The 27,703-nt window shown below is 46.8% G+C and overlaps 1 protein-coding gene across 1 annotated transcript in view; it reads left to right on the forward strand.

Moving 5' to 3' along the window:
- The window catches only part of LOC141133429 (complement C3-like), a 731,058-nt gene that overhangs the window by 155,137 nt on the left and 548,218 nt on the right, over window positions 1–27,703 (forward strand). Inside the window, exons 8-9 of the mRNA XM_073622815.1 lie at window positions 3,420–3,522; window positions 25,603–25,723. Coding sequence (XP_073478916.1) covers window positions 3,420–3,522; window positions 25,603–25,723 — 224 coding nt within the window. The remainder of the gene's footprint in view (window positions 1–3,419; window positions 3,523–25,602; window positions 25,724–27,703) is intronic.

Below are 27,703 nucleotides of genomic sequence, written 5' to 3' on the forward strand. Positions count from 1 at the left end.
ACACTAACTTGTAGCTTTAGATGAACACTGTGCAGAGGTCGCACTACACCAACTTGTAGCTTTAGCTGAACACTGTGAGGAGGACGCACTACCCTAACTTCTAGCTTTAGCTGAACACTGTGCAGAGGTCACACTAAACTAACTTGTAGCTTTAGCTGAAATAGTCTAGCTGCCTGACTGTGGTACTAATAGGATCAAAAGAACACCAGCAATTTTCTTCAGGTAGTTGTAAATACTGTAACAAGACAAGCCTGCCTGTCAGTAGGAAGATAACAGGAACGGATCTAGCTAAACTGAATACAGTGTGTATATATATATATATATATATATATATATATATATATATATATATATATACACAACACCTGGGATGCATATATATACACAATACACGGTAAGTGCAACTAACTCACTGACTGTCCTGCCTAATCTAGCTAACTCAAATGAAATGACACTGTCTCCCTCTCTCTCTAAGCACGCCGGAACACACTACCGTGCAGGCGGCCTTATATAGTGTGGGGCGTGTTCTAAACCCCCTGAACCATAATTGGCCAAAGCCAGGGTGGCTTTGGCCAATTATGGTTCAGGGGGTTTAGAACATACTGTAAATACTGTAGCTGCCTGCCTGTGGTATTAATAGGATCAGAAGAACACCACCATTTTTTTTCAGGTAGCTTTAGGTGCACACTGTGCAGAGGACACAGTACACTAACTTGTAAATACTGCAGCTGCCTGTGGTACTAATAGGATCAGAAGAACACCAATTTTCTTCAGGTAGCTTTAGGGGCACACTGTGCAGAGGACGCACTACACTAACTTGTAAATACTGCAGCTGCCTGCGGTACTAATAGGATCAGAAGAACACCACCAATTTTCTTCAGGTAGCTTTAGGTGCACACTGTGCAGAGGACGCACTACACTAACTTGTAAATATTACAGCTGCCTGTGGTACTAATAGGATCAGAAGAACACCACCAATTTTCTTCAGGTAGCTTTAGGTGCACACTGTACAGACGGCGCTGTGATTGGCCAAAAATGCGGGTCATAGTGCATGCTTGGCTAGTCATCCGCCAGCAATGCACTGCAATGCCGCAGTGAATTATGGGCCATGACGCGCCACTCGAATTTGGCACGAATGGCCCATATCGTTCGTAATTCAACGAACGGTTGAACACGCGATGGTCGAGTCGAACATGGGTTCGACTCGAACTCGAAGCTCATCCCTAGTTCTAGTGATGGGGGAGATCTGTACAGGAGATGTGTGTGTTCTAGTGATGGGGGAGATCTGTACAGGAGATGTGTGTGTTCTAGTGATGAGGGAGATTTGTACAGGAGATGTGTGTGTTCTAGTGATGAAGGAGAGCTGTACAGGAGATGTGTGTGTTCTAGTGATGGGCAGATCTGTACAGAAGATGTGTGTGTTCTAGTGATGGGGGGAGATCTGTACAGGACATGTGTGTTCTAGTGATGGGGGAGATCTGTACAGGAGATGTGAGGGTTCTAGTGATGGGAGAGATCTGTACAGGAGATGGGTGTGTTCTAGTGATGGGAGAGATCTGTACAGGAGATGTGTGTGTTCTAGTGATGGGGGAGATCTGTACAGGAGATTAGGGATGAGCCGAACACCCCCCGGTTCGGTTCGCAGCAGAACATGCGAACAGGCAAAAAAATTTGTTCGAACAAGCGAACACCGTTAGTCTATGGGACACGAACGTGAAAAACCAAAAGTGCTAATTTTAAAGGTTAATATGCAAGTTATTGTCATAAAAAGTGTTTGGGGCCTGGGTCCTGCCCCAGGGGACATGTATTAATGCAAAAAAGAGTTTTAAAAAAGGCCGTTTTTTGGGGAGCAGTGATTTTAATAATGCTTCCTTTAAGTTTCGTACCGGGGGGTGTCTATAGTATGCCTGTAAAGTGGCACATTTTTCCGGTGTTTAGAACAGTCCCTGCACAAAATGATATTTCTAAAAGGAAAAAAAGTAATTTAAAACTACTTGCGGCTATAATGAATTGTTGGGTCCCGGCAATACAGATAAAAGTCATTGAAAAAAATGGCATGGGTCTCCCCCCCAGTCCATTACCGGGCCCTTTAGGTCTGGTATAAATATTAAGGAAAACCCCGAACCAGAATTTTAAAAAAAATTCAGTGGGGGTCCCCCTAAATTCCATACCAGGCCCTTTAGGTCTGGTATGGATATTAAGGGGAACTCTGCGCCAATTTTTTTAAAAAATGGCTTAGGGGTCCTCAAACCCTTCAGACCCTTCAGGCCTGGTATGGATTTTAAGGGGAACCCCGAGCCAACATTTTTTTTAAAAATGGCATGGGGTCCCCCCAAAAATCCATACCAGACCCTTATCCGAGCACGCAACCTGGCAGGACGCAGGAAAAGAGGGGGGATGAGAGAGCGCCCCCCTCCTGAACCGTACCAGGCCACATGCCCTCAACATAAGGAGGATGTCCCCAAGGGCCTCATCCCCACAACCCTTGCCCGATGGTGATACATGTCCCCTAGTGCAGTACCCGGGTCCCCATACACTTTTTATGGCAATAACTTGCATATAAGCCTTTAAAATTACCACTTTTGATTTTTCATGTTCCTGTCCCATAGACTTTAATAGGGTTCGAATGTTCGCTCAAAATTTTTGCCTGTTTGCATGCTGTGGTGTTTTAGGGTGTTTGGACCATCCCTACTTGGCAGAGTGAATAAGGCAACGGTGTCTGCATGCAGTGTCCTTTGGTATAGAATAAAGGGGCAGGTGCCCGCTCACCAATACCAGCGGTCTTCTATGTTAAAGAGTGGCATGAGGGCTCTGCAGGAGGCCTCTGCAGAGTTTGGCTCAAGTGACAACGCTCGACCCCGCTTCCCTCCGTGCTACAATCCAGCTGGATCTGGTGAGAATGTGATGAGGGCGGCCTCCAGGCTGCCCCTGAATGTTTAGATGTGGCTGGCAGCAAATGCACCCGCACCCACTTGCCATTACTCTCTCTCCCTGTAGCACAGGCTGCAACCCGTCTGCAGCACAATCTACCACACAAGTTACTGCTTGCAGATCCAGGCCGGGGTCTCAAGAGAGCAATCCCATCCTCCCCCAGGCTTTATATTACCTCCACCAGCATTTTGTTTTCTCTTCTTCAGCCGGCTGGTCCAAAACAGTCCAACTCAAATGCAAAACCTGGCTCTTGGGACTACATGTCCTAGGATGCTTTGCTGCACTCTTAGGTCTTATTCACTCTGCCTTCAGGATGTGATGACAAAGCGTCTAGGCTGAGCACTAGGAGGAAACAGTGTCACTGTAGCGAGTGCTACAAAGTGTCTTCTGATAATGCAGGCATAATTAGCCAGCTCTTGGCTACATCAGCAATAAACTTATGCAAGCATGCAGCTATAATCAATATTTATTTATTTTTTTTTTTTTAGTTACCTCTATGGAAAGCCTGTAATTGGAAAAGCATTTGTTTTGTTTGGGGTGAAAGTAGAAGGCTCAATGAAAGGTCTTCCAGATTCCTTGAGAAGAGTGGAGGTAATATTTAAATAATGATAAAATGTTTATTAATATTTTTAGAACATGTAACTTTTGGCAGACTAAGCACTTGCCCAGCGTTTTGGATCTTAAGAGGGTCAGTCGCATGCAAATAATAAAATGCTATCAATTATTTTTATATGTGATTTATCAATCATGTTTTTTCCTACTCTGTAAGATACTTATTGATTAATCATGAATACCCTGCATTGCACTATGCTCAACTGTGTCAAGAAAAAAATAATAATAATTTTATCTTAATTTTCATATTGATTGATTCATTTTACCCTAGTGTGGTGTTTCATATAAAGTCCCACTATCCCCATTTTCCCCATTTTTCCTCTTTTCCATCTAAATGCATTTGTTCTGAAGAGCAAAAAAATTCACATTTACTCAGTGCCTGCTAAAAAAAATTTGGAGCTTCACTGCCAAAAACACTGCATGTACCTACTGGTGTGTCTTGGTGCTTTTTTGCAGCACATTTAAATGAATGGGCAGTTGTAATGCAATGCACGTTAAAGTGCATGTGATAATGCAGTGCAACAGTGTGAGCTCAGCCCACAGTGTAACTAAAGTTGCCAACCTAATAGATAGAAATTTACTGACACGACACCCAAAATTTACTGGCACAGCCAAGTTTTTAATGGCATTTCCAAAAGTTACAAAATTTCAGTTTTAAGTACAAATTTCATTATTTAGGCTACAAACAAGTTCAATATGTAATTAGAAATGTGATTTAAGGTAGATAATGAGGCAAAAAACATATTTCTTATTTTATTTCCAATATAGTAAGTAAGTAGCTCAGGGACAGGACTCAGGAGGGCAAGAAATTAGAATGGGCGGCACACACATGAAATTAACTCTCATGGTGATACTGACAGCAGTGTGCAGCAGTACAGATTACCACCACAACACATCCCCTCCTGAGTTACAGTGACAGTCTCTCTCCAAGCCAGGTGGTCCCTCCAGTCCAAACAGCACTGATGGTCCCGCTCCTGGCCTGCCTTGCTCCCATGCTGCAGACCCACACACAAGGCTCTGGCTGCTCTGCTTGGCTCCCTTGCACCATGACATCACAGGACATGCTCAGGCACCAGAGCCGCCTCCACCAGAGCCGCCCGAACACACTGTAGCAGGCACTCGTATGGTCTTGGCTGGCTCCAGGCCGAGCGTCACATCCATATTTTTTACTGGCAACCTTTTCTTTTTACTGGAATCTACTGTCAGGAGAAAATTGCCTGTTTTTTACTGGCTGTTAGTAAAAATACTGACGGTTGGCAACAGTGGGTGTAACTCTGAACAAGAGATGTATTACGTTGCATGGAGAGTTCACACCTTTGAAATTTACACAATTTACATATTTAAAATATAGCACATGTACCCTCTTTTAATATCAAGTCCAAACAAAATATTCCCCATGCGCACATTCATGGAAATGGCTGTAGTAATGCTGGGTGCTGTAATAAACACCGGCTGGAAACTGTAGACAATCAGGGTGAAGAAATGTCACCGGCACACCAAGGATTCCTTGGAAGGGTCCAAAGCTTTCTTCACATGGTCACATGGTACACATACAGCAACGTTTTGGAGCAACACAGGGCCCCTTCATCAGGCTAGTGAAGATTACAGTTGTGACAGACCCAACAAGGACAGAGGCTTTTGGAGAGGACTAGGGGCAAGCCTTCTACCGACTGATTATGACCCATGGGGAGAGCAGATTCTATAATGATATACAACAACCCAATGGACGCTGAGAGAAAGGCTTGGATTACTTCTCCGAATAAGGCCTATTAAAGCTTCCCTTCTGGAGTGGATGGAAAGATGTAATATTAATAATGATCAGAGTGAATATCGTGGACCTCGTGCAGACTGGATTGTAGAGGCTCCTTCACTTGGGACAGAAATTTTTATCAACAATATCCCTCAAGAAATCTATGAAGATAAATTAATTCCACTGTATCAGACTCCTGGGACATTGTTTGGCTTCTGATGACTTGTCTAGTGGACAGAATACACAAGTTCATGTCTCTCCCATTGTGTCTCTCTAATTGTGTGCCCTCCCATTGTTAATTAGGTCACCTATTGTTTCTGTCTGTCTGCTAGTATTGTGCCCACTCCATCTTGTTAGCAAACTATTGTGGGATGTTATATGTTTGTTAATTAAATTACTTTTTTATTAAGATCACTGTTAGTTGTTAGCAATTAATTGGATTGGTGTTTGAAGTTGCATTGTCATTCTAGTATTCTCAATACTAGAATGTCCTTCTGTGGGGTCTGAGTTTCAGTAAACAGCCATTCCTTTGGTTTTATCCCAACATCTTGTCTGTGTACAATGATTGGGGTAACAGTGCTAGTATTAGCTCTCGGTCTGCTGTAACAGTTTGCAGGGCAGGAGGCACTGTTTGGCGGAAGCACCTAATCGGAATGGCAAGCAGTGGGATGCTTCCTGCAGTCTGGGATAGCAGAGGAGTGAAGTACAGATACCAGCTGCCATGGAAGAGGAATTCGGAAGGATGCTGTGAGAGATGCAGATACAGCACAGGGGACCAGTGTCAGTGCAGGTCCTGCTGGGATGGTAAAATACTGTCCGCTGGCAACTCTGGAAGAAAGCGCTAGTCCTTGAGCAGCACCACCAGGGAAAAATTCTCCCCTCCATCCAGGAAAGGTACTGGTCACAATACAAAGTGCAAATTCTGTTATTGGGGAAACAACTGCACAAAGAGTGGACAGATAAGTTAAGCAGGCTGGTCCAGGCAGAGCTGCAGTTGAATGAGTGCTAGAGAGCCCTCCGCTGGTATGTAGCCCAAGTTTGCCTGTGGATAGCCCGACGGAAAGCTTTGGGTATGGCGGCCTTGGGCTGTTTTAATTGAGGCTGTCCATAGTCCCCGATTTTGGTAGTGATCTGGAGTGGCATTTGGAGGAAATCATAGCGTACAGAGACTGGATGCTGAATGTCTTGGAAGTGCTCTGGACACAGGAAGATTTGTAGTTTATAGCCATTTAGGAATGAGAGCTGGAGTTCGCCTACAGACAACTGCTAAATCCTGCTCAGCACAGAGCATTGCTCCCTTTGCCTGGAGCTATCAGAAAGTATCAGCTAACAGCTCTGAAATCCTAGCGGAAGACTTAGCAATGGAGCAGAGTAACAATGTGCTTTGCTCACCTCCGGCTATGAAGCGGAGCTGTTATTGCAAGTGCTGACTCACCTTGATGAACCTGTTTCTGCACAGGATGAGTTTAGATGCATCTGTCCAGCAGCCGGATAAGGGAACTTGAGATGGAGCAGCCGGCTCATCTCCCTAGCTACAGTTCAAGGACTCGACAGAAGAGGAAGCCACTCTCCATCCACAGATCCCAGAAAACATGGATTTAATTGACTTCATTGGAGGATGGAACATTTACCGAACTTTTAACTGAGGCACTAAAATCGGTGCAGAACGTTGTCAACCTTTTCCCAGAACCTTCAGTGGCTCTGGGGATCCCAGCCACCAGCTTCAGACACTGGGGATGTAATAAACTTTCCTGCTGAGAAGGAACAACCAAGTGAACCTGCAGCAGCGGAAGACTTAGCAATGGAGCAGAGTAACAATGTGCTTTGCTCACCTCCGGCTATGAAGCGGAGCTGTTATTGCAAGTGCTGACTCACCTTGATGAACCTGTTTCTGCACAGGATGAGTTTAGATGCATCTGTCCAGCAGCCGGATAAGGGAACTTGAGATGGAGCAGCCGGCTCATCTCCCTAGCTACAGTTCAAGGACTCGACAGAAGAGGAAGCCACTCTCCATCCACAGATCCCAGAAAACATGGATTTAATTGACTTCATTGGAGGATGGAACATTTACCGAACTTTTAACTGAGGCACTAAAATCGGTGCAGAACGTTGTCAACCTTTTCCCAGAACCTTCAGTGGCTCTGGGGATCCCAGCCACCAGCTTCAGACACTGGGGATGTAATAAACTTTCCTGCTGAGAAGGAACAACCAAGTGAACCTGCAGCACAGGAGCTGGCATCAAGGCAGAGTGCTGGCTGATGACCTCTGCCTACAACAATCGGTGACTCTGGAGGATTTGCAAGGCCACCAACTTTTAGTTTACTTCCCAGCAGAAGAGCCGGCATCAGGGCAGAACATCAATAAGCTCTGCCCAGCACCAACAGCAGCTTCAGCCTTCCTGAGGGATGAGGCAGCTGGCCTTTCTCCCACACCACTGACAGGTACATGAGATTTCCTGCCAGAATAATTTGTGGAGGTACAACAAACTTCCCCAGCTGAAGCGCTGGCATCAGGGCAGAGGGCTACAGACCTCTGACCCATACCTGTGGCGGTTCTGAATACCCAGGGTGAGAAGATGGTGGTCACTCCCCAGCAGCAGATCAGGATCCAGGGGTTAAGGGAAAGGAGGTGATCATCCTCCCTTCCCAATGGCAGTGTAGAGACTCAGGAGCAAAGGAAGCCACCCTCCCTTCACAGCAGGAGACCAGAAGTCTGGAAGATGGTGCAACCAGCTCATCTCCCCCACGGCAGATCCACAGTCTGGGAGTGGAGGAAGCTGGCCTCCCTCCCCAACAGTTAGCCAGAGCGGATGATATAGGGGTCCCCTGCAGAAGCGCTGGCATCAGAACAGAGTATTACTAAACTCTACCCAGCACAAACCACCGCAGAGTTCCAGGGAGCCTGAGCAGTCGGCCCCTCTCCTCAGTGACAAGCTGATGTAGTGAAGCTCCTATTCCCATCTGAAGCACTGGCAATAGGGCAGAGCGCTACGAGCCTCAGTCTACCACTTACGGAGTCTCCATGGCTTCAGGGAGTGGGGGTAGTCGGCCCCTCTCCCCAGCAGAAGATTAATACCCAGAACAGTAAAGACCACCCAGCTGAAGCACTGGCAACAGGGCAAAGTTCCACTGGCCTCTGCATAGAACCTCACGTGTCTTCATGGCTCCAGGGAACCAGAGCAGTTGGCTCCTTTCCCCAGCAGCAGACCATGCCCCAGAATGGTAAAGACCATCCAGCTGAAGCACTGGCAGCCGGACAGAGATTCCACAACCTCTGTCCCACACCTACCGATGACAACTATTCCCTGCAGCCCAAAATGGAGATCATGTTGACCAACTATGTGGATTCACTCTGCCCGACTAACGCAGGTCTAGACCAGGAGGAGGTCTGGGACCTTGTTAGTTTACTTTTGGTGGGGGAGAAATGTGACAGACCCAACCAGGACAGAGGCTTTTGGAGAGGACTAGGGGCAAGCCTCCTACCCACTGATTATGGCCCATGGAGAGAGCAGATCATTCTATAATGATGGACAACAACCTAATTGATACAGTTGCCATATGTGTACCGTGTGACCATGTAAATAAAACTTTGGACCCTTCTGAGGAATCCTTGGTGTGCTGGTGACATTTCTTTACTCTCCCTTAACATCAGACTTTCCGGGGTAAAGCACTTCCCCTTGGTTGGATATTGGTGATTTCTCCCGGGAGCTCCATCCCCTGGGGAAAAAAAGTAAGTATGTCAGTTTGTAACATCTTCAAACTGGATGGGGCACATGGATGAGCTGGATGCTGAGGACATGAATGATTCTAGGTATAAATTGTGCCTTTAAGGACAGCCAAAGACCCTCTAATGGTTGTGTTGTCTAAATTGTTTATTGTTAGGTTTATGTTATGTTATTTATTTTGTTTTGTATATAAAATGGCTGCCATGCCAGTTTAAACCCATGTCACACAGTCTGTGTAATTATTTTTAAGGGTTAATAGAGGTACAGAGGTTGACAAATCCTCTAGCCATGCATCTCTCAGTGCACAGTATTCAAAATTTGCACAGAAATTTAGAATACTTTTGTGCAGTTCTGGAGACGTCACTTACAGACAGATATGATAAGGTAGAACGAGTCCAGAGACGGGTAAGAAAAATGGTGAATGGTCTGAGGGATATAACATAGCAGAAACATATCAGAAGAGACTACAGGAACTTAATATGTACAGTCTGGAGGAAAGAAGAAGGAGGTGCATGACTGAAACCTTCAAATACATTAAAGGCTAACTCCAGGTTTATTATGACTTTAAATAGTTTGTTTGGACCAAGCTGGCCCAAACAAACTATTTTCTTCACTCATAGATGTGGGGGGGGGGAACTATGTAAACTTTATGTAGCATTTTGTCCCCAGAACAAAATCGAGACAGGCTGAGCACTGCTCAACCATTCAAAGCATGCCTTTTATTGTATTTTTAAACATTAATACAGAGCTTCCTCTGATTGGCTAAGGTGAAGAGACGAGTGGATGTCACAAGAGGAACCCTTGTATGCATCAGTTAAGGACAAGACTTCCTGAGTGGCTGAGTAGAGCTCAGCCCGATTTGAGTTTGTCTTGGGTATGGGACAGGAAGTCCCATCACACTGTCAGAACACAGCACTGTATACCATTTGTGATTGATTCCACATACAGTTTACACAGCATTCCAAGCAGGCACACATTTTCGTAAAGGAAATTGTTTGGGTCAGCATGGTCCAAATGAACTATTTAAAGTTATAGTAAACCTGGAGATATAATTTAAAGGTGTAAACAAGGTTCAGGAAGACAGTATCTTCAATATGAAGCTCACGAAGGAGACGTGACCTCAAACTAGCAGTAGTGAAATCTTATAAAAGTAATATTTTAGCAAAATGGAAGATGATGCTTTGAAGAGAAACAAGGTTCAGGAAGGCAGTATTGATTATGCTTTGAAGAAAATGTCAACAGAGCTTGCGATTCAGTCAACAATAAGGCCTCATACACATGGACGTTTTTACAGCAGCGTTTTTGAGCTTTTTTTGCAGCTTAAAAAACGCCACTTCATGTTATTCAATAGGCCTCATACACACCATGGTGTTTTTGCGTTGTTACAGGCAGTGGCATTTTTAAACTTCAAAAAAACCCAGGACCAGCGTGTTTTGAGGCACCAGCGCTAGAGCTGTAAAAATGCCAGACGCCGGTAAAAGGTGTTAAATGCGATTTAACAAGGCTTAACACTGTATAGACAGTGTTAAGCCTCGTCCGGTGTTTCTCTGCCTCTATTCAAAATCAATGGTTACCTATGGGAACCCATTGATTTGAATAGAAGTCCCACCAGAAATCTGATCAAGAAGACTTGTGTGCTAAGAATCTTGAAGTGGAACCCCGCCAAAATGTAAAAAAATTATTATTTTGTCTGAGGTTCCCCCACCAAGGTGATACCAGACCCTTTGGTCTGGTATGAATCTTAAGGGGAAGCCCCCACGCCAAAAAAATGGCATGGGGGTCCCCCCAAGATCCATACCAGACCCTTATCCATGCATGCAGCCCGGAAGGTCAGGAAAGGAGGACAAGCGAGCGCCGCCCCTCCTAAACCATACCAGGCCACATGCCCTGTCACGAGGGCCACATACCTGAGGTGAGACCGAAGTAGTGGGGAGGCTTTCCTTGCACCTCGGGTCCTTTAAGCCTCTGGAGATGGAGACACACACTTGGTGGACACCGAGTGGTATGGGTGCCAGGGGTGCGGAGCACTGTGCAAGCCTTAATCTGAGATCCGAGCCGAGGTCAAGTCCACTCTGGCAACGACGTACAGAAGGGTTAATCAGAAGAAGAATGGTAGAGATCCAAGCCGGGGTCGGTTTTAATCTGGTAGCTGAGTACAAAAGGGACAAAGAAGTAGAATGGTCATGGTACAAATCTGAGGTCAAAGGCAAGCAGCAATCAAGATTAATCAAAATAGGTTTCCAGGTCACAACAAGTTCAGACAGATCACACACTAGCACAGAAACAAGGGGAGACTGAAGATAATTCAGCAATTCAGCAAAGTGTCTGGGCTGGGCTTATATAGGGAAGTTTGAAGTCACTTCCTGTGCGTCTCCTGGGCATTTTCCTGCCTTTTTATATCAGGTAGAGGTTACTTCCTGTGTGCCTCTTGGGCATTTTCCTGCCTTTTTCCATCAGGTCTTCTGCGCAGGTGCGGGTTGGCGCACTGAGGTGCCTTTGGCGCATGCTCAGTTAGCACAGATTTCCTCTTGTGGCAACGCGTCATTGGTGCCTGCGTAGTAAGCCCTGGACTTTTGCAGAGCGGCGGCCTCCGGATGAAGCTCACTGAAAGAACTACCGGAGAAGATCTGGAGCATGGATATGCGACTCGGGTTCCCAGGAATTCTCTTCAGGTTCGTAACCCCTCCACTGTACCATAAATTGGCATCCACGGCCCCTTCCAGGATGGCCTCCACCTCATACTCCTCAATCCCTTCAATCATGGAGGGAGCCCGGAGGACAAGCCCCACGTTCCCCAAAGAGGTTCGGGGCCATGGGCTTCAGTAGGTAGGCATGGAAAACAGGGTGGATCCGGTAAGTTGAAGGCAGTTTGAGTTTGTAGACAACAGGTTTGAATCGGGACAGGACAGGGAAGGGCCCAATGAACTTAGGGCCCAATTTCTTGAAGGGCAGGCCAACTTCAAATGCCCGGTAGACAGACAAACCTTGTCTCCCAGTTGGAGATCTTGTAATCCAGCTGCGCCTTGGCCATGGTATCCTTTAGGAGCTCTAAGTTGTGCAGAAACTCCACTCTGTTCCAGACAGCTGTGACTGAAGTGGGTAGGACAGGGGAAAAAGATGGGTGATACCCCAGGTTGGCGTAAAACGGTGATTGCTTAGTGGTAGAATGTATTGCGTTGCTGTATGCAAATTCTGCACTAGGAAGTAGGGATACCCAATTGTCTTAGACAAAGGTGGAGAAACAACAAAGGTACTGTTCAAGAGTTTGGTTCATGCGTTCCATTTATCCATTGGTCTGAGGGTGGTAGGCTGAAGAGTAGTGGTTCTCGATGTCTAGAGCAAGACAGAGCTCCTTCCAGAATTTAGAGGTGAATTGGACCCCATGATCCGATACAATATTGCTAGGGACCCCATGGAGGCGTATGATCTCCTTGATAAAAGCCTGAGCTGTTTCTGGGGCAGAAGGAGTGCCAATCATAGGAATAAAATGAGCCATTTTTGTAAGGCGGTCCACAACAACAAATATGGATGTAAACCCATCAGAGGGTGGTAGCTCCACTATGTAATCATGGGTCTGGATGGAACAGGCAGGGGGCATAGGAGACCCCATAATTTATTCTTTTCCATTTTGCTGTGATTGCATACCAGGCAGGAATTGACGTAAAAGCAGATCGGTGGTTTTGGTCACCCCGAAATGCCCTGCTAACTTGTTGTCATGGCAGAGTTTGAGCACAGGAACTCTCAGTTGAAGGGACACAAACACAGCATGGTCATGGAAGAAAAGTCCATCCTTTTCTTGCAGATGTTCTTCTGAGGGCAGTTGGTCTAGAGAGGAGGCCAGTTTAATCCTGGACAAGAGGTCATCCATAAGTAGGAGGAAATTATAAGGGAATATCACGTCCGTTGTTGGCGAGTAGGGGTGAGCTTCGAGTTCGAGTCGAACTCATGTTCGACTCGAACATCGGCTGTTCGTCAGTTCACCAAACAGCGAACAAAATTCGAAAGCCGCAAAACATCCTTTAAAAGTCTATGGGAGAAATCAAAAGTGCTAATTTTAAAGGCTTATATGCATGGTATTGTCATAAAAGTGTTTGGGGACCTGGGTCCTGCCCCAGGGGACATGTATCAATGCAAAAAGAAGTTTTAAAAACGGCAGTTTTTTCGGGAGCAGTGATTTTAATAATGCTTAAAGTGAAACAATAAAAGTGTAATATTCCTTTAAATTTCATACCTGGGGGGTGTCTATAGTATGCCTATATAGTGGCGCATATTTTCCGTGTTTAGAACAGTCTGACAGCAAAATGACATTTCAAAGGAAAAAAGTCATTTAAAACTACTCGCGGCTATAATGAATTGTCGGTCCGACAATACACATAAAAGTTCATTGATAAAAACGGCATGGTATTCCCCCACAGGGTAACCCCGAACCAAAATTTAAAATAAATGGCGTGGGGTCCCCCTAAATTCTATACCAGGCCCTTCAGGTCTGGTATGGGTATTAAGGGGAACCCCGCTTCAAAATTTAAAAAAAAAATGGCGTAGGGGTCCCCCTCAAAAATCCATACCAGACCCTTATACGAGTTTGCAACCTGGCAGGCCGCAGGAAAAGAGGGAGGATGAGAGAGCGCCCCCCTCCTGAACCGTACCAGGCCACATGCCCTCAACATTGGGAGGGTGCTTTGAGGTAGCCCCCCCAAAGCACCTTGTCCCCATGTTGATGAGGACAAGGGCCTCATCTCCACAACCCTTGGCCGGTGGTTGTGGCGGTCTGCGGGCGGGGGGGCTTATCGGAATCTGGAAGCCCCCTTTCACAAGGGGACCCCCAGATCCCACCCCCCTGTGTGAAATGGTAATGGGATACAAAAGTACCCCTACCATTTCACAAACAAAGTGTCAAAAATGTTAAAAATGACAAGAGACAGTTTTTGACAATTCCTTTATTTAAAGTCTTCTTCTTTCCATCTTCTTCAGGTCTTTTTCCTTCTTCCTTCCTTTGGTTTCTTCCTCCATCTACTTCTTCCTCTGGTTCTTCCTCCGATCCTTTGCTTCTTGCTCTCGTCTGGCATCTTCCTCCATGGCGTCTTCTTTCCCGCTTCGTTCTTGGGCCGCTCTGCATCCATGGGAGGCTCCCGCTGTGTGACGCTTCTCTTCTTCTGACACTTCTTAAATAACAGAGGGCAGGGCCATCCCGTGACCCCGCCCCCCTTTGACGCACAGGGACTTGAAGGGGACTTCCCTATGGCTTTCCCTGTGATGTCAGAGGGTGGCTGGGTCACCTGTTACGTAACCGGATGAGAACACCGGAGCAAGAAGCAGAGGATCAGAGAAAGAGAAAGGAGAAGATGGAGGAAGAAACGGAAGGAAGGAAGGAAGGAAGGAAGGAAGGAAGGAAGGAAGGAAGGAAGGAAGGAAGGAAGGAAGGAAGGAAGGAAGGAAGAAGACTTTAAATAAAGGAGGAAGAAGAAGATGGAGGAAGAAACCGAAGGAAGAAGGAAGAAGACCTGAAGAAGATGGAAAGAAGAAGACTTTAAATAAAGGAATTGTCAAAAACTGTCTCTTGTCATTTTTAACATTTTTGACACTTTTTTTGTGAAACGGCAGGGGTACCATTACCATTTCACACAGGGGGGGGGGATCTGGGGGTCCCCTTGTTAAAGGGGACTTCCAGATTCCGATAAGCCGCCCGCAGACCCCCACAACTACCGGCCAAGGGTTGTGGGGATGAGGCCCTTGTCCTCATCAACATGGGGACAAGGTGCTTTGGGGGGGCTACCTCAAAGCACCCTCCCAATGTTGAGGGCATGTGGCCTGGTATGGTTCAGGAGGGGGGGCGCTCTCTCCTCCCCCCCTCTTTTCTTGCGGCCTGCCAGGTTGCGTGCTTGGATAAGGGTCTGGTATGGATTTTGAGGGGGACCCCCACGCCATTTTTTCAAAAAAAATTTGGCGCAGGGTTCCCCTTAATATCCATACCAGACCTGAAGGGCCTGGTATGGAATTTAGGGGGACTCCACACCATTTGTTTTTAAATTTTGGTTCGGGGTTCCCCTGTGGGGGAATCCCATGGTGTTTTTATCAATGAACTCCTATGTGTATTGTCGGACCGACAATTCATTATAGCCGCGAGTAGTTTGAAATTACTTTTTTTCCTTTGAAATGTCATTTTGCATTCAGACTGTTCTAAACACGGGAAACATGCGCCCCTTTACAGGCATACTATAGACACCCCCCAGGTATGAAATATAAAGGAATATTACACTTTTATTGTTTCACTTTAAGCATTATTAAAATCACTGCTCCTGAAAAAACGTCCGTTTTTAAAACGTTTTGCATTGATACATGTCCCCTGGGGCAGGACCCAAGTCCCCAAACACTTTTTATGACAATAACTTGCATATAAGCCTTTAAAATTAGCACTTTTGATTATTCATGTTCGAGTCCCATAGACTTTAACGGTGTTCCCATGTTGGAGCAAATTTTTTGCCTGTTCGCATGTTCTGGTGCGAACCAAACAGGGGGGTGTTCGGCTCATCCCTATTGGTGAGTTATCTGATGTGGGATACATGCAGGATAGAGCATCAGGTTTACAATTCTTGGATCCCGGACGGTACATGATATGCATTTGAAATCGGGTGAAGAAGAGAGCCCATCTGGCTTGCCTAGGTCTGAGACGTTTAGCTGTACGGAGGTATTCCAAATTCCTATGATCAGTGTAGATAAGTATGGGGTGCAAGGCTCCTTCCAGTAGATATCCCCATTCTTCCAGGGCCAGTTTAATAGCAAGGAGTTCCTGGTCTCCTACATTATAGTTCCTTTCGGCTGGGGACAACTTCCTGGAAAAGAAGGCAACAGGATGCAACATGGCTGTGGTTTTGTGGCGCTGAGAAAGGACTGCCCCAACCGCAATCTCTGAAGCATCGACCTTCAGCACGTAAGGTAGGGCCAGGTCGTAATGACGACGGACCGGGGCAAAGGTAAATTGCTTCTTGAGTTTGTCGAAAGCTGTCTGTGCTAAGGGGGATCACAGAAAACAGCTGTTTTGCTGGGTGAGTTGTGTGATAGGTGAAATTATTGACGAGAAGCCTTTGATGAATCTTTTATAAAAATTGGTGAATCCCACGAACCTCTTGACGCTCTTATTATCTGAGGGTACCGGCCATTCAAGAACTGCAGTTACCTTCTGGGGGTCCATGGATATGCCAGAAGTCGAAATAATGAGATCAAGCAATTGTATGGTATCTTTCTCAAACTCACATTTTTCAAGCTTGGTGTAGAGTTTATGGGTTCGGAGGTGAAAAAGGACTTTCCGCGTGTGGATGTGATGTGCCTCGATGGAGGGTGAAAAAACAAGGATGTCATCTAAGTACACTACCATGAAGAGGTCAAGAAAATCCCCAAATATATCGTTTACCAAGTGTTTGAATGTTGCTGGGGCGTTGCACAGCCCAAATGGCATGACAAGATATTCAAAATGGCCAAACCTAGTACGAAAGGCCGTTTTCCATTCATCTCCCTCTCTTATCTGTATTAAATTGTAGGCCCCCCGTAAGTCCAATTATGAGAACAACTTGGCGGTGCAGAACCTCTGAACAAGCTTAGGGACTAGAGGCAATGGGTATCGATTCTTGATTGTGAAACTGTTCAATTCTCTGTAGTCGATACATGGTCTTAATGAATGATCCTTGTTTTCCACAAAGAAGAGTCCAGCGCCAGCAGGAGAGGTAGAGGGCCGGATGAACCCTTTCCTAAGATTGTGTCACGTACCTTACTGTGGAGTCTGAAATGACGAGGGTGGCCTCTAGCACGGTTCCGGTCCTAACACCCCTGGAGGTGGAGACTGGGCTGCTGGGGGAATGGAAGGGTGCAGGTGCCTGTTGGCAGGATCAGGAACACCGGAGCCTTAGAGGTGCTGGTGAAATGTTGATCCTGGATTGGTTCAGGAAAGTCCAACAGGAGAACTTGCGAGGTTGGGAACAAGCAGGAGTCGGCAACGTGCTGGCAGGAAGGTACACAATCGATAGGCAGGTTCGTAGTCAGGGGCTAGCGGAGGTTGGCAATGGGCTGGCAGAGAGGTACAAGATCAGAAGACAGAGCCGTGGTCAGGAGTTTAAGCCGGGCTCGGTACAGGAAGCAGAAGTAAGCAGAGTTGCAGGGATAATCCAAAAGAGTAGTCAGGAAGGCCAAGGTTTCAGGATCAAGGTTCAATCAAACAGCAACAAGGATACAGGAACTAGCTGAGACAATCCAGCACTGATACTAGTATGCTGATCCTTTAAATAGGGCGCCCTATGCCATGATTCGTTGGCATGCGGACGTGCCCACGCCGACGTGCACTCGTTCGTATGAGAGTACTAACATGCGTGTCTGGTCCGGGGTTCACACGTTCGTGCCGCACGTCTAGCTGGCGAGCGAGCGTTTGTAATGGTTCTCTGACAGATTGTCATCAATGTACAGTACCTGACCGCGAGATTGTGTTTCCAGCGCGATACCATCGCGCTGGGTCTCGGCGACAGGGTACTGTGCATGTCGCGCTGGCTCACTCATCGGGAAAGGAAAACTTTTTTTTCCTTTCACGATGAGTGACAGGCAGTGCTGACAGCTGTCTGGTATGAATTGTGAGGGGGAACGCCGCGCCAAATTTTAAATGAAAAAAACGGCGTGGGTTCCCCCCAGGGGCATACCAGGCCCTTAGGTCTGGTATGGATTGCAAGGGGAACCCCCTACGCCGAAAAATCGGTGTGGGGGTCCCCCCAAAATCCATACCAGACCTTTATCCGAGCACGCAGCCCAGCCGTCCAGGAAAGGGGGTGGGGACAAGCGAGCGCCCCCCCCCTGAGCTGTACCAGGCCGCATGCCCTCAACATGGGGGGTTGGGTGCCTTGGGGGAGGCGGGGCACCCTGCGGGCACCCCCCACCCCAAAGCACCTTGTTCCCATGTTGATGAGGACAAGGGCCTCTTCCCGACAACCCTGGCCATTGGTTGTTGGGGTCTGTGGGCGGAGGGCTTATCGGAATCCGGGAGCCCCCTTTAATAAGGAGGCCCCCAGATCCCAACCCCCACCCTATGTGAATGAGTATGGGGTACATGGTACCCCTACCCATTCACCTAGGGAAAAGTGTCAATAAAAAAAAAAAACACTACACAGGTTTTAAGAGTAATTTATTAGGCAGCTCCGGGGTCTTCTTCCGACTTCGGGAGGGTGTCTTCTTCCGACTTCTCCCGGTGTTCCGCCTCTTCTCCCGGGTCCCTTCGCTATCTTCTTCCAGCTCTTTTGCCAGCGGGGGCCCGTTCTGCTGCCGCTGTCTTGTCGCCGCTGTCTCATCGCTTCTTCTCTTCTTCCGATGTTGACACGATGCTCTCTCCGGCTGGAATGCTTTGTGCGAGCTGCGGAGCCATTTATATAGGCGGTGACCCCGCCCCCTTGTGACGTCATGGTCCCAGCATGCGCAGGGACTCTGGGGTCACGCCCCCTTATGATACCAAAGTCTCTGCGCATGCTGGGACCGTGACGTCACAAGGGGGCGGGGTCATCCTCTATATAAATGGCTCCGCAGCTCGCACAAAGCATTCCAGCCGGAGAGAGCGTCGTGTCAACATCGGAAGAAGAGAAGAAGCAACGAGATAGCGGCGACAAGACAGCAGCAGCAGACCGGGCCCCCTGCTGGCAAAAGAGCTGGAAGAAGATAGTGGAGGGGCCCGGGAGAAGAGGCGGAACACCGAGAGAAGTCGGAAGAAGACCCCCCACCCCCCCGAAGTCGGAAAAAGACCCCGGAGCTGCCTAATAAATTACTCTTAAAACCTGTGTAGTGTGTTTTTTTTTATTGACACTTTTCCCTAGGTGAATGGGAAGGAGTTCCATGTACCTCATACTCATTAACATAGGGTGGGGGGCCGGAATCTGGGGGCCCCCTTATTAAAGGGGGCTCCCGGATTCCAATAAGCCCTCCGCCCGCAGACCCCGACAACCAACGGCCAGGATTGTCGGGAAGAGGCCCTTGTCCTCATCAACATGGGGGCAAGGTGCTTTGGGGTGGGGGGGGCCCACAGGGTGCCCCCCTCCCCCAAGGCACCCACCCCCCCATGTTAAGGGCATGCGGCATGGTATGGCTCAGGAGGGGGGGCGCTCGCTCGTCCCCACCCCCTTTCCTGGCCGGGCTGCATGCTCGGATAAGGGTCTGGTATGGATTTTGGGGGGCCCCCCACGCTGATTTTTCGGTGTAGGGGGTTCCCCTTACAATCCATACCAGACCTGATGGCCTGGAATGCCCCTGGGGGAACCCACGCCGTTTTTTTTCATTTAAAATTTGGCACGGCGTTCCCCCTCACGATTCATACCAGACAGCTGTCAGCACTGCCTGTCGCTCATCGTGAAAGGAAAAAAAAGTTTTCCTTTCCCGATGAGTGAGCCATCTCGGCGCTGGCTCCCGTGGCGGGGCTCGCAGTTGTCAAATCTCGCCGAGAAATGCGGCGAGATTGACACAATATCGCGGTCACCTACTGTATTTTTGGAGGACTTCTAATTCAGGCTCAGAGAGTGGGATGATCCTCCCAAATGGTATTGCAGAACCAGGAAGAAGCTCAATGGGGCAATCATACGGCCGGTGAGGCGATAGGGATTCAGCCCCCTTCTTGTTGAAGACATCCAAGAAGTCTCTGTAAACCTGGGGGAAAAGAGTGTTGTCATCTGTGGAAAGGGGTTGAACCATCAAACAGGCTCGTTGTGGGAAACAGTGGTGTAAGCAATAGGGTGAGCTGAAAGACACAACTCCACCAATCAATCTGTGGCTGGTGCTGTCGAAGCCACTGTAACCCCAAAATAACCAGAAAAATGGAGGAAGAAATGATGCCCAACTGATGATATTCCCAATGGTCTGCTTCGGTAGTGGCCAATATGAGGGTGGTCTCATGGGTTATTGGACCCGAGGTTGGTGCGGAGCCATCTGCCAGATGAACGGTAAACGGCTGGGGCTTCTTGCATAGTGGAACTCCATACTTTTTGGAAAAGTGGATGTCAATAAAGCAGCTGCAAGCCCCAGAGTCAATAATGGCTGCTACTCGGATTATCCTTACCGGTATCTGCAAAGAGAGGCAGAGAGTGAGATGCGAGGATTTAACAGCGAAACAGATTGGGGTTAGAACCACTTACTTGGCCTTATGGGACATCCCTAAAGAAAGTAGGAAGATGCCCCAAGGGATAGTACGGGCAAGAGACCATGAACAGGATAATCAAAAATAAAAGTACAAAAAGTAAGTAGAAATACAGTTTGCTCAATACTGCAGTATACAATGCATAAATGGACTTTAAATCAAAAGAATTAATATACTGTAAATGTTGCAGAAAAAACCCTACATGTTTCGGAAACCACAAAAAAGATTTTTTCCTTTTTGTAGAATGTCTATTTCAAAAAAGGAAAAAATCTTTTTTGTGGTTTCTGAAACATGTAGGGTTTTTTCTGCAACATTTACGGTGTATTAATTCTTTTGACTTAAAGTCCATTTATGCATTGTATACTGCAGTATTGAGCAAACTGTATTTCTATATTGATATCTCAGTCCCACTTTATCTTTTTAGATGTCAATATTGTTATATATTTAATACATTTATACATTTTTATACTTTTTGTATTTTTTTTTTTTGATTATCCTGTTTCTGGTCTCTTGCCCGTACTATCCCTTGGGGCATCTTCCTATTTCTAAATATTTTTCTGGGATGTGGATTCAGGATTAGTCTGACAGACCTAGCCAGGAGAGAGACTTTTGGAGGGGACTGAATGCTAGCCTCTTGCCGATCGATCGTGGGCCCTGGCATTTGGGGGAACGGTGCTCTTTGTGAGCTGTATGCCTGGGGACCCTTGAGGTGGTATTACTGTGGATTCGGGTCCTGGTCCCCCAGGATACACAGACTCTGGGGACCCTGGATTTGCCATATTGAAATAGTGGCTGATTCATAATTCTGGGACAAATACTGTTAGGAGATGCTGATGTCAATCCCAGCCACCTGTCTGTCTGTTGCCTGCTAGAATGTGTATTATAAATAAGTCTAGTATGGAATCTAAGAGTCATTAGATCCCCATTGTTGTTTGTGTTAATTAGCTCCTGCTATTGGGAAAATGTCCTTTGGTTGTACTTATGATAATGTATAATGTACTGTGTGAAGCTTGGTGACCCCAAGTCTGGGCAAAAGGTCATGTTAGTAAACTAGCTCATGTTAATTAGGTTAATTAATTTACAGGTGTATTGTTAGAGTAATATGAGCAGGAGGTATGCACCTCCTTTTTTACTGTATAAAAGAGCCTGTATTCCTGTCAATAAAAGAGATCCCTGGTTGAACTTACATACAGCCTGCCTGGTGTTTGTTCTGAGCTACACAACTGGATTAGAATGGCACATAGCTGTAGTTCTAGTCCCGGAGCATCGGATGACCGAACCATCAGATGTTGCGATCTGCAATCTGATTCTATAGCTGCAGAGGAGTGTCAGGAGAGTGGAACCGAGCGAGCAGGGGCTCGTTACAATTAGCCTCTAGTCTCTTCATTATCATTGCTCATCCCTAAAGAAAGTGACCCTCTCCACCACAGTACAGGCATAGATTGTTCAGGGGATGGCATTGTCACTCTTTGGGTGTGTGGGGTGCACAAACTAAGCCGAGTTGCATCGGTTCTGCGTCCTGAATTGGGGTTGATGCGTGGGTCTCAGGGGTTCTTGGGTGTGGAGCCATGGGTACTCGTGGGAGCATCCATGTAGGACAGGCCATACCGGATCGTTCCCCGGATGTTTTCTGAGTCTGCGATCAAGCTGGATAGCCAACTGAATTGTGGGTTCCAATGTATCAGGGAGCCCCACTCTTGCTAATTCGTCTTTGAGGGGCTCGGACAGGCCCAAGTGAAACTGATGGCGCAAGGCAGCGTCGTTCCATGCAGTGTCTGCAGCCCACTTGCGGAATTCCATTACGTAGTCCTCAACAGGGCGTTTCCCCTGTTGTAAAGAGGTCAACACTGTTTTAGCCGTGGTGGTTCGTTGTGGGTCATCATAGAGCATTGCCATGGCATCGAAGAAAGAAGACAGTGAGTGCAGTACAGGACTCTCCTTTTCCAATAGCTGATGAGCCCATGCGTGAGGTTCTTCTGTAAGTAAGGCTACTACGAACCCGACCTTTGTATCCTCTGAAGAGAAGGTCATTGGTGCCTGCGTAGTAAGCCCTGGACTCCTACATGCCCTCAACATGAGGGGGTGGGTGCTTCGGAGCAGGAAGGGCCCTGCGCCCCCACCCCAAAGCACCTTGTCCCCATGTTGATGAGGACAAGGGCCTCTTCCCAACAACCCTTGCCCAGTGGTGGTTGAGGTCTGCAAAGGGGCCCCAGATCCTGGCCCCCCACCCTAGATGAATAAGAATGGGGTACATGGTACACCTGCCCTTTCTTTTCAAAAAAGTGTTAAGAAATAAAAACGCTGCACAGGTTTTTAAAGTACTTTATTAAATCAGCCCCAGCGTCTCTTATGATTTCTTCTCCCGTCTCTGGCTTTTCTCCCTCCTTCGGAGATGTCTTCTCCATCTGCCGGTTCTTCTCCCTCTCTGCGCTGTCTTCTCCCTCTTCTGCCGGGTCTCCTATCTCTGTTGTCTACTAGCTCTTTTGCAGGGTCTTTTCGATCTTTTGCTGGGTCTTCTTACTCTGTTGTTCTTTCAATGTTGACTCAGCGCTAAATCCCAGCGCAATGCTGGGTCCACCGTTTGCAATTACTTATATTGGCATAGGGTGGGGCCACACGATGACGTAATTTTGAGGCCACTCCCCACGTGATGTCATCACCCCATTATGCCCCGGGCAGTGACATCACAAGGGGTGCGGCCTCCAAATTACGTCATCGGTTGGCCCCGCCCCATGCCAATATAAGTCATTGCACATGGCGGACCCAGCATTACACCGGGAGATCACGTCGAGTCAACATCAAAAGAAGAACAGAGGGAGAAGACCCAGCAAAAGAACGAGAAGACCCAGCAAAAGAGCAAGAAGACAGTGGAGTGAAAACGAAAAAAATATATAACACTGCGCTAACCCAGTATGTAGAAAAAAGCAGCTACATAAAATATGACCAATATTCTAAACACATAATAAAAAATAAAATGTAGCGCTAGTAATGATAAACAATGATAGTAAACACGTCAGTGATAGTAGCCATTGAAACAGGAACATAAATAAAACACATGTGACATGATAAAAAATGGAATTCAATAATGTCCAGATAAATGGCAATGAAGCAAAAGTCCCAAAATGAACTATATATGAAATATATTGAACTTGTATTGAAATCTTCTCGTCTGTATGTCATTGATTATACGATCTTGAACCGTAAACAGATAAAATACGCTTACCAGAGAAGGTGGATTCGGATGCCGGTGACACCGAATCGAACAGGCTCAGAGATCTCAGATGGAAAATGGTTGGTCCCAGAAACCCCGGATCTCAAGGGGAATCTTTCCTCTGTTGTCCAAATCGCGACTGCCAGTCCAGAAGGCCGAAGGGGAGTCACAGCCACAGGAAAGTCTCAGAAGTATAGGTGGTTCCCAAAAAATATATAAAAATGCCAATAGTGCAGATCAAATGATGTATTTTATTGGATATCACCAATAATCAACAAACAATATAAAAAGCGTGATCACGTAAAAAGATAAAATCAGGTGTAGGGAAGAGTATAGCTCTATATACTTTAAAAACCTGTGTAGTGTGTATATTTTTGACACTTTTTTTTTTTTAGGTGAATGGGTAGGGGTATTGTGTACCCCATACTCATTCACCTAGGGTGGGGGCTGGGATCTGTGGGCCCCCTTGTTAAAGGGGGCTTCGAAATACTGATAAGCCCTTGCCCGCAGACCCCGACAACCAACGGCAAGGGTTGTTGGGAAGAGGCCCTTGGTCTCATCAACATGGTGACAAGGTGCTTTGGGGTGGGGGGCACAGGGCCCTCCCTGCCCGAAGCATCCACCCCCTATGTTGAGGGCATGTAAGAGTCCAGGGCTTACTACCCAGAGCCCCCCTGCCCCAAAGGACCCACCCCCCATGTTGAAGCATGTGGCTTCTTCATGGGGGGGATCTTGGGATCTTTACATTTTGGTGGGTTCCCCCTCAAGGTTCTCAGGACACAAGTCACACCACAAGTCGGATCATCTTGATCCGACTTGTGGTGCGACTTCTATTCAAATCAATGGGCTCCCATAGGGAACCACTGATTTTGAATAGAAGCAGAGAAAAGCGGCTGAAAGCTAGTGTGCGGATTAAGTGATGCAAAACGCGGATTAAATCACGTTTTTAACACTGCTTTTTTTTACAGCTCGATTTTTAAAAAGCCCGGGTGTATGAGGCCTAAGTCTTTTTAAACCTGGATGAAACATATGACTAAAAAGCAGCGCTCTATGGGTAGGAGCCAAAATGATATTTTATATATATATATATATATATATATATATATATTTACGTATATGAACCATGGACTGGATTCAAAATTAGTTTATTGCACTGTAGACAGTTACTCAGAAGTCCGGGCCACCGCTAGCAAAAGAGCTGCAGAAGATAGCGGAGGAGTCGGCAGAAGATCAGGACACCGGGAGGAGACGCCGGAGAGACCTCCGAAGTAAGAAGAAGACCCCCGAAGTCGGAAGAAGACCCCGGAGCTGCCTAATAAATTACTTTAAAAAACCTGTGTAGTGTGTTTTTTCATTGACACTTTTTTCCCAAGGTGAATGGGTAGGGGTACGATGTACCCCATACTCATTCACAAAGGGTGGGGGGCCGGGATCTGAGGGCCCCCTTATTAAAGGGGGCTCCCGGATTCCGATAAGCCCCCCGCCCGCAGACCCCGACAACCAACGGCCAGGGTTGTCCGGAAGAGGCCCTTGTCCTCATCCCTTGTTCCCCCTCATGATTCATATCAGACAGCTGTCAGCACTGCCTGTCGCTCATTGCGAAAGGAAAAAAAAAGTTTTCCTTTCCCGATCAGCGAGCCAGCGCGTCATGCACAGTACCCTGTCGCCGAGGTACTGTACATGGCGTGAGGCTTGTGCTTACAAAGGCGTGCTGAAATCGTGTCTATATTATTCAGGTACGATTTGCATGCTACTTGAGGGTTTAACATTGAGGTCTATGGAGTACAACTCACATGGAATTTGGACCAAAGTAGTGCAGGGACTACATTCAAGTCGGCACGACTTAAAGTCGTGCCAATATGAATGGTAGTCATTGAAAATCATGGAGAATGACATGTCATACGATTTTACAGTACAAAATCGTGGGACAAGTCGTACAAGTGTGAAAGGGGCCTTATTGTTTTGGTGCCTGTTTTCAAGATTAACTTAATATTGGATGACAGAAATTATTTGCCGTGTCTCTGTTTTTGCTTGCTTTCTCTCCAACTGGTACGTCAGAGGGGCTGAGGCTTTTGAGGAGGTTCAGGCCAGAACAGAGAACCCATCTTAACCAGAGGCTCCTTTGGGGGTAGCGCTACAGGCCCCTCAACATCGATTGAGATCCAGGCCAAACACAGAAAGTCCTTTCATGCTAATTCTGTTTTTCAATTTGTGGCCTTGACTTCCAGATTGCCGATGGTGAAGGAAAAGCCACACTGAAGAGAGAACACCTTGTAAAGTATTTCAACACTTCAGAAGACATGCTAGGGTCAAGTCTGTATGTAACAGTGTCTGTTCTCACGGAATCAGGTAAGAACACTATTAGACAAAGTTGTAACACAAGTGTTTAAAGCTGAACTTCAGGCAAACATATAAATACACAATTAAAATTCACATGAGGGAGTTCTTTTACCTGCCAACAAATTTGTATTTCTGTGCATCTAGTCCTGTGATTTCAACTGCTCTGCCAGACCTTGCATGCTCGCTGGCAACTTTACTTTTTATTTACCGTATTTGTCTAAAGTGGTTGTAAACAAAAAATGAACAAGACATATTTTTCTATAGTGTGTAGTTGCCTCAAGCTAAAGCAAATATTTATTTTTGCTGTCTAGTTCCTCTGCTATCTGCACGAGGCATTGCTGAAAGGTTTTAACAACTCTAAAAAAAAAAAAAAACATAGCTTTTGAGGGGGGCGGGGGAGGGGTGGGGGCAGCTGCAGGTTGGGTTTGGGGGCGGGGCACACAGCATGTGATTGACTTCCTCAGTTGTGCATGTTTCCCTATGTGCTGTATAGAGGGGGTTTGTCCACTCCCTCCATTTAAGCCTCAGGTTACACTGTGCAGGGTGTGAGATCATATCCCCACCCCCCACCTTCTAAATCTCGGGCAAGCTTTGGGACTTTGAACTGACATAGAGGGATTCAGATAAACAGGTACAACTTATCTAGGAGGACTTGTTTCATCTCTGTGTATCACCTAAAGCTAGTCACATCTCTGGGAATATATAAGCGTATACAATCATTTTAACCGCTTGCTGACTGCCTAACGCACTTATACGTTGGCAGAATGGCACGTGCAGGCAAAGCAACGTACAGGTATGTTGCTTTTAATCTGCCACCTAGCGGGCGCGGGACCCGCGGACTCGATGTCTGCCGGTGTCCCCCGATCGTGTCACGGAGAAGCAGAACGAGGGGATGCCTGTGTAAACAAGGCATCTCCCTGTTCTGCCTAGTGACAGGACACTGATCGTCTGCTCCCTGTGACCGGGAGCAGTGATCAGTGTCGTGTCACATGTAGCCCAGCCCCCTCACAGTTAGAATCACTCCCTAAGACACACTTAACCCCTTCTCCGCCCCCTACTGGTTAACCCCTTCACTGCCAGTGTCATTGAAACAGTAATCAGTGCATTTTTATAGCACTGATCGCTGTATAAATGACAATGGTCCCAAAATAGCGTCAAAAGTGTCCAATGTGTCTGCCATAACGTCGCAGTCATGATAAAAATTGCCGCCATAACATAGTAAAAAAAAAAAAAAAATAGTAATAAAAATGCCTATCCCCTATTTTGTAGACGCTATAACTTTTGTGCAAACCAATCAATATACGCTTATTGAGATTTTTTTACCAAAAACATGTAGAAGAATACACATCGGCCTAAACTGAGGCAAAAAATTGTTTTTTATATATTTTTTGGGGATATTTATATTTATAAAATATAGCTTTTTTCAAAATTCTCGCTCTATTTTTGTTTATAGCGCAAAAAATAAAAACCGCAGAGGTAAACAAATACCACCAAAAGAAAGCTCTATTTGTGGAAAAAAAGGACATCAATTTTGTTTGGGAGCCATGTTGCATGACTGCGCAATTGTCAGTTAAAATGACGCAGTGCCGAATCGCAAAAAGTGGCACGCTCATTTGGCAGCCAAATCCTCTTGGGCTGAAGTGGTTAAGCAATGAAACTAGGACACGTCAGGCCGGATCTAGCCTGTCTGATGTGGGGATGCAGTAAGAAATGTCAGGGGGGCAAAGGATGCAAGGTCAGTATAGGCATCAGTAGGGCAGAGTACAGGGGTCAGCAGCACAGAGGACAGGGGATCGGTAGGGCAGTGTACAGGGGTGAGCAGGAAAGAGGACAGGGGGTCAGCAGGGTGTCAGTAGGGCAGTGTACAGGGTTCAGCAGGACGAAGGACAGGGTATCAGTAGGGCAGTGTACAGGAGTCAGCCGGATGGAGGACAGGGGGTCAGTAGGGTAGTGTACAGGAGTCAGCAGAATGGAGGACAGGGGGTTAGT

This window comes from Aquarana catesbeiana, linkage group LG03 (assembly GCF_042186555.1).
Source record: "Aquarana catesbeiana isolate 2022-GZ linkage group LG03, ASM4218655v1, whole genome shotgun sequence".
Taxonomy (NCBI): domain Eukaryota; kingdom Metazoa; phylum Chordata; class Amphibia; order Anura; family Ranidae; genus Aquarana; species Aquarana catesbeiana.